This window comes from Rhododendron vialii, chromosome 7a (assembly GCF_030253575.1).
Source record: "Rhododendron vialii isolate Sample 1 chromosome 7a, ASM3025357v1".
NCBI classification, from domain to species: Eukaryota; Viridiplantae; Streptophyta; class Magnoliopsida; order Ericales; family Ericaceae; genus Rhododendron; species Rhododendron vialii.
In genome coordinates this window covers 34,666,042-34,673,982 of record NC_080563.1, presented here as the reverse complement: position 1 = coordinate 34,673,982, position 7,941 = coordinate 34,666,042, and the positions used below count along the sequence as shown (strand labels likewise).

Sequence of the window (7,941 nt, the reverse complement as noted above, 5' to 3'; positions counted from 1 at the left end):
ACACTCAATTCCATTGGAAATGAACAAGATGCTTCTCCTGCTACACTTCTTTTCCTCCGTCATTATCTTCTTCATTGGATCGTCTTCAGTATCTCGCACCATTCTGATTGAAAGAGAGATTCATGTTGCAGACCAAATCGTAAGACTCGCTGGACGGTCGACGAGTACCGCCGGTGAATATGGGATTTGTGGAGAGCTCTGTGCATCTACCCCATGCTGTTCGTCTCCAATCCATGCGCCGCCGTTCACCACTTGCTGCAATATTAGAGAAGGATATGGCTAGCGAGGACCGTCGGTAATGGGCCGGAGGACTAGACTGAGTTTTGCTTCTTCCCCATGCCGCCGGTTTTAGCCGAAGAGACGAAGACCATTTCCAAAACCTGCAAATGGAAATGGCGGAGGTTTCGGGGGGGGGGGGGGGGGAGTTTCGAGGTGGGTGTTAAACGGTTTGCCGAGATTTTTGGATTTTTGATAAATGACTTTGCAAGATTTTCGGGATTTGGGACTTTAGGATTTATCTTTCCATCCCAAAGTTCATTACTATATAATAGTAATATATATAATAGTATATAGAAGGGTACTATTGGGTTTATTTAAAAGTGATGATGAAATTATAACTGTTTAAATTGAACAGGATGAAAACATAAGTCAATTGAGATATGAGGATGATTATTTAAGTCTCCCATTTTACAATTCCTTTGTAACTTGACGGAAGATGACGGCAAAGTCTTAACTGTAAGTTTTTTTTTTTTAAACTTTAGAGGTTAAATTAAAAATAAGTTAAGTTTGAAGGCCTATGGGACATTGTAAGTTCAGTGATTTTTTTTTGACCTTTTCCCAAGAAAATACTATACGGTACTGAAACTTGACCGTCCAGTCCCCTCCGGAGGATCCACGCCCCGTTTCAAAAACAGAAAGTCTACAGTTCTCGATCGGGAATCCCAATCGGAATCCCGATGCCACGCCGGGCATGTTCCGGCCATTGGACGACAGATCCGACCCGTCCAAAAATTCTAAAAAAGAAAAACTGAGTGGGCCAACGCAAGAATAAACGGCATCCGATATGTGTAAGTGGCCGATCCAAGCACTCCATTTTTGGCTGATCCAAACACTTCATTTTTGGCCGATCCAAACACAAAAGTGGAGTGCTTGGATCGGCCACTTACACATGTTCGATGCCATTTATTCTCGCCTTGGCCCACTCGGTTTTTTTTTTTAGAATTTTTGGACGGCTCGGATTGGCCGTCCGGTGGCCGGACCGTTCCCGGCAGAGCGTCGGGATTCCGATCGGGAAGTGTAGACTTGCTCTTTGAAAAACCTTTGAAAACCCAAACCCAAAACCCTGGGTTGAGGATAAAGCTCACAGGTTCTTTTCCCTCTCACTTTCATGGGCCAAATGGCGAACGTCACCTCCCAAATGAAAAACTAGGGCGGCATCTCAGCTTCCTCTGGAACAACCCCATCAAAATCAAGGTAATGTACCTTCACATTGTGTAAACTTTTCAAGGATTCCTAAGGTGAGCAGTCTGAAATTAATTCTTTTTTGTACTCCAGAACTGGGTTTTGTGCTAGGAACATTGTGTTAAATGTGGTGACTTTAGACGTTTGTAAATATGTGTAATCTGAACGCACAAAGAGGAGTTTCAGTGAAGGGTGGAAATCCTTGTTAGGAGCTTTTTCTTATAGTTTAGTAGTATTATTAGGTTAGACAAATAGTGATTTCAGTAGAAATAAGGATAGCCCGAGTGGTAAGGTGCTCCCTTTGCTGGCACATGGTTCTGGGTTAGAGCCTCACTGTATGGTACTCCCATTCCCTACCCCCTTAGATTAGGATAGAGTAGGTTTCTTGCATGTACACGAACAACACAAAGATAGTTAGGCTTAAGAGTTTGTTTGAATAAAATGCTTGAGGTTTGGCACTAAGTGGGGATGGTGAAATGTTCTGTGTCGACAAAATGCCGAATGATTCATGTGTGATTAACTCCTACTTGAATAGGATAGAGAAAAGCCCCATAAAAAATTTTGCATTTTATTTGGATTTTTGCAGTGTATATATTATTCTGTCATGCAAATACATGAACACTTCATTGTTTTCTTTTTGAACAGACATGGAGATACACTTGAAGAAAAAACCGAAGCTAGAAATATCACCCCCTCCACAAAGCAATGACAATTCTTCTTCCTTCAAACAAAGCCGTTCAGAAATCAACTTGATAAATCTTCCCCAAGATCCAGGACTACGACCTCAGATCATGGACTATCATGCCAGCGATCGAGACCAAATCCGTCGGGCATATCTTAAAAGGGGCCCTTGTCAACCTCGTAACCATGTTTATCCTCGAAAAAGAATAGGAAAAAACCTCCAACAGTTCAATCAAGCCTGGTTTAATGAATTTCCTAATTGGTTGGAATATAGCATAGCAAAAGATGCTGCGTTTTGTCAATATTGTTATCTTTTCAGACCAGATAATGGAAATGAGGCATGTGGTCGTCTTTTGTTAGCAGAGGCTTCTCATCTTGGCAGAAGAAAGAAAAGTTGCGAACTCGTGTGGGAGGCCATAATAGTGCCCATTACCTAGCCTGGTCTAAATGCCAAGACTTGTTGGGCCAAAAGCAGCTTATTCAGGCGATTTCTCCTAAGCAGTCAGACCACGCTCAAAACCCCGGGTTGAGGATAAAGCTCACAGGTACTTTTCCCTCTCTTTCATGGGGCAAATGACAAACTTTACCTCCCAAATGAAAAACTAGGGCGGCATCTCAGCTGCCTCAGAAAACACCCATCAAAATCAAGGTAATGTACCTTCACATTGTGTAAACTTTTCAAGGACTCCTAAGGTGAGCACTCTGAAATTACACTTTTTGTACTCCAGAACTGGGATTTGTGCGAGTAACATTTTGTTAAATGTGGTGACTTTTAGAAGTTTGTAAATATATATGTAATTTGAACACACAAAAAGGAGTTTCAGTGAACGGTGGAAATCCTTGTTAGGAGCTTTTTATTAGATTCTGGATAGTTTAGTAATATTATTAGGTTAGAAAAATACTGATTTCAGTAGAAACAAGGATAGCCCGAATGGTAAGGTGCTCTCTTTATTGGCACATGGTTCTGAGTTCGAGTTTCACTATAGGAGCCATTCCCCACCCCTTATAGAGTAGGTTTCTTCCATGTACACGAACAACAAAGATAGTTAGGGTTAACAGTTTGTTTGAATAAAATGCTTGAGGTTTGGCACTATGTGGGGATGGTGGAATGTTCTGTGTTGAGAAAATGTCAAATGATTCATGTGTGATTAACTCCTACTTGAGTAGGATTGCATATGTTAACTTATATGTAGGATTGGGAAAAGTCCCATAAAATATTATGCATTTTATTTGCTTTTTTGCAGCGTATCTATTTTCCTGTCATGCAAATACATGAACTCTTCATTGCTTTTCTTTTTGAACAGACATGGAGATACACTTGAAGAAAAAACCAAAGCTCGTAATATCACCCCATCAACAAAGCAATGACAATTCTTCTTCCTCCAAACAAAGCCGCTTAGAAATCAACTTGACAGATCTTCCTGAAGATCCAGGACTACGACCTCAGATCATGGATTATCATCCCAACGACCGGGACCAAATCCGTCAGGCATATCTTAAAAGGGGCCCTTGTCAACCTCGTAACCATGTTTATCCTCGAAAAAGAATTGGAAAAAACCTCCGACAGTTCAATCAGGCTTGGTTTAATGAATTTCCTAATTGGTTGGAATATAGCATAGCAAAAGATGCTGCGTTTTGTCAATATTGTTATCTTTTCAGACCAGATAATGGAAATGAGGTGTGTGGTTGATCTTTTGTTTGCATAGGCTTCTCATCTTGGCAGAAGAAAGAAAAGTTGCGAACTCATATCGGAGGCCATAATAGTGCCCATAACCTAGCCTGGTCTAAATGTCAAGACTTGTTGGGCCAAAAGCAGCTTATTCAGGAGATTTCTCCAAAGCAATCAGACCACACTCAAAATGAATTCCAAACCTTCTTGAAAGCATCAATTGATTTAGTTCGATGCCATCTAAGGCAGGGATTTCTTTTCCATGATCCCGAAGAGTACTTATTTGATATAAGTAATGAAGGGTTATTTCTTGATCTGTTGAAGTTTATTGCTGACAAAATGAACACATCAAAGCTGTACTTACATTGGACAATGATCCTCAAAATCTTGAATTGGCAGCTGCTGATCTTCGAAAGGATATTGTGAGTGTGGCAGCATTTGAAACAGTCAATGAGATTATTGGAGATCTGGGCTCTGGACCGTTCTCTATTTGGATTGATGAAACCCGTGACATGTCAAATGACGATCAAATCGCAGTTGTGCCAAGGTATGTTAACAGAAAGGGGCAGGTAATTGAACACTTTTTGGGTATTGGACATGTTACAAGTACTGATGCTTTCTCGCGCAAGATAGCAGTGGAAGAGTTATTTAGTAGGCTAGGACTTAGTATTTCTAGATTGCGCGGGCAGGGTTATGGTGTGGCTGATAATGTGCATGAAGAATTAAATGGTCTCAAAACACTTATACTTGAAGAAAATCCATGTGCATATTATGTTCACTCTTTTGCTTATAAACTGCAACCAGCTCTTGTTAATGTAGCAGCGAATAATAGTGGGATCCCTGTAGTCTTCTACTGTGTCTCTAGAGTTGTGAATGTTGTTGGAGCTTCATGCACAAGTCAAGACATTCTTCGGGCGAAACAAGCTGCAAAAATTGTTGAGGCACTTAATATTGGAGAGCTTTCAAGCTGCCAAAGCTTAAATCAGGAGACCCGAAGTGACTATTCTGGTGAAATGTGTTGTGGCTCACACTATACTGCATTGGTTAACTTGATTGGTATGTTCGCTGCTGTAACTGAGGAGCTTGACATGATTTTGGAGGATGGTTCATTTGTAGAAGACCGAGTAAATGCACGTATCTTGTTCAGTGTGATGCTAACATTTGACTTTGTATTCAGTCTTCATTTGCTGAAAACAATATTGGGAATTACAAATGAGTTGTCACTGACATTGCTAACGAGGGATAACGGTACTGTGAATGCTGGGGAAATACTTGAAATGTCCAAAAGGCGATTTCTCATGATGAGGGAGAGTGGTTGGACCTCCTTACTTGATGATGTTTCCACATTTTGTGCAGAGTATGAAATTGACGTTCCTAATATGGATGATCTGTATACTGAAAAAGGGCGAAGAAGAGGCGACGTTCAGGAGATCACGAACTTTCAATATTACAAGTTCGAGGTATTCTGTGATGTCATAGATTTGCAGATTCAAGAAGCATTGATTTGCTACTTTGTGTGGCATGTTTGAGTCCATCTAACTCATTCTCTAGGTTTGACAAGAAAAAATTGATGCGCCTTGCAGAGTTTTATCCAAAGGACTTTTCTCCAATAGAACTCATGGTACTTGACAATCAGCTTGAAACTTACATTTTGGATGTGCGCTCTAGTAATGACTTCTTAAGGCTGAATGCAATTAGTGAGCTTGGTAAAAAAATGGTGGAGAGTAGAAAAGACAGAATATATCCATTGGTTTACTTACTTTTGACGTTAGCATTAGTATTACCGGTTATGACGGCTAAGAGGGCATTTTCTGGTATGAACATCGTAAAGCATCGGTTGGCCAATGAAACGGGAGACCAATGGATGAGTGATAGGCTGGTTTTGTACCTAGAGCAAGATATCTTTGATGGAATTGGAAATGATATCATCATACAAAGCTTGCAAAAGCTGAAGCCTCGTTGGGTCGATTGTAAAAGGTTACGTTAGATTCTTCCTCAGTCAATATCTAAGTCCTAGATGTTCATTACCATCTCAAAAAGCTGTTTTTTATTATTAGTTTCATCGTTTTGCAAAGAATGTTATTGGATGATGCGATTGATTGTTTTAGAGGTTTGTGTGTATCGAAAGAAGAGTTTAAACCCGACTTTGTGTAAGGTTCTGAATCTTGAGTTTATTATCATCATGCGTTGAAAAATATGTGAATTATTGTTCGACCATCATCCTTTTGAAATGCTTGAATTAACTGCAGACCATCCATGAGTCAGGTTGAAAGTTAGACAGCGACCTTACTTTTGTAAAATGGGGATCTATAAGACATAAGAAATCTTATAGAGTAACAACTGAATGGGAAGACTGAAGCCATAACTGAACATGAACTCTCTTTCTCTCTTCATTTAAATGTTCTTGAGCAATTGTAAAGCAATTCTGTAATAGCCTTTTGCCTCTCATTCCGTCCACTCGGGGAAGTTGAAGATAATTTTGTTTGATTGTAACTTAATGCTTTTCTGTGACCGGGAAATGTACAAGTGGTAAAATTGGTTATCCTTCTCACTAAAGTCTCCTGCTGTACTCGAGAAGTTCTTTTTTGGTAGGTAATTTTTGGTTGTGGATTTGCTTAGAAATGTAGATTCACAGCAAATTCAGCAGGGCAATGGAACAATGTTCTGTATATGATGTTAACAGTTGAACTCAGTGACATCATGTCATTTGGCAAGCAATTATTGATGTAAGCTGATAATTCTATTTCTCCGTAAGTAAGTTTTGCAAGAGACCCGACAAAGGGCTATGTTTGAAGCATGCTGATGCCTCTGATTAGTTCGAGAAATTGATCATGGGGACACTGGAACCAATACTTGTTTCTGGAGACAGGTTGTATTCTTTCCTTCCTATTCTCTTGCATATTTTTTCAGCTTCTTTTTTTGCTCTCTATCTATTTTATCTGTCCGTCTTTCTATCTCTATCTCCCTGGTGCTATGTATTATCCACATGTATCTTTTGTGACGCTGACTTTCAAATCGCATTGCTTCATTCGATAGAACTGACAACTGATCACTAATAATAGAGTATTTCGTGATTATCTACTCTTGTTTTCGCACTGCTTTCAGTTATAGTAGGTATGATTGTCATTTGGCTTTTGTGCAAATAAAATTGCAGTCAATCTAATGACTGGATATGCCTATGGCTTACACTTAGGCAGTATTTGGTTTACTTGAGAATGGACATTCCGTTGGAATACTCACTCTGACACTTGGTTTGCCAAAATATGGCACAATATACCTTACAAATGGAAATGGATTCACCATCCACCAATTTAGTTCTTCCAAAAGAATGACCATTCCTTTAATTTCCAAAATCATTTCAATGAACCGGACGATACCTTATTTGTCTGAACTTGTAAAGCTTTTGTAAGCAAATGATTTGGTTTCGACATTGTTTTTCTCTCTTTTCTTTGCAGCCTATTGCTTTACTGTATTTGGACATGTTTCTACCTGAACAATTTGATGGTTTAGTCTAGTTTGCCCCAAAATTTTCTTCTTCATCCGCATCCATGAGCACAATAATGCATGTTGAGGAAAAAGGAGTGTACGTAGTAGTTATAAAATGGGCATCGTTCGGTTCAGATTTTAACTCTCTCTGATACAGTTACGAATCCTCTTCATTTCTGAAGGAGCCCCTCATTTATTTCTTGTGGTATCACGTGTTCTAGTCATTTTATTTTGCGTATGGTCACTTGCAAATCAAATATGTCAGAAGCATGACATCGCATCTTAGTATTTGTTGTACGTAAATTAAGTTGGTTGAGACCTAGCTCCAGCGTAGTTCTAATCCAGTCCAGTTTGGATCTATTGTGGGTCTCTCAAAACCTGCACCGATGAACGGTCCAGAACATAGTTGTAGGTTTTGACTTCTCAGTTATTAATGGACCAAAACTGTACCGAATTGGACTCGATTGAAACTGGACTTGCGGCTTGTTTTGAAATTCCATCAAGTTATGAACCGGTAAACTTGATTTCCTTTTTCTTCAGTGCATTACAGGTTCATCAGGAAGCTTAGCAGCATACAGCAATTGAATCTTCCATCAGAATACGAATAGTATAAAAGAGGCCATCATTTGGGCAAACAAATGCAA

General features: G+C 39.6%; 1 protein-coding gene across 1 annotated transcript; it reads left to right on the top strand.

Annotated features, from left to right (window-relative positions):
• The first annotated feature begins 1,319 nt into the window (after nucleotides 1–1,319).
• LOC131332949 (uncharacterized) lies at nucleotides 1,320–5,340 on the top strand. Its single transcript, XM_058367257.1, has 3 exons — nucleotides 1,320–1,473; nucleotides 2,107–2,791; nucleotides 3,447–5,340. Exon 3 carries the CDS (start codon nucleotides 4,324–4,326, stop codon nucleotides 5,338–5,340), a length of 1,017 nt encoding a protein of 338 aa, XP_058223240.1. The 5' UTR covers nucleotides 1,320–1,473; nucleotides 2,107–2,791; nucleotides 3,447–4,323.
• Nucleotides 5,341–7,941: the final 2,601 nt, after the last annotated feature.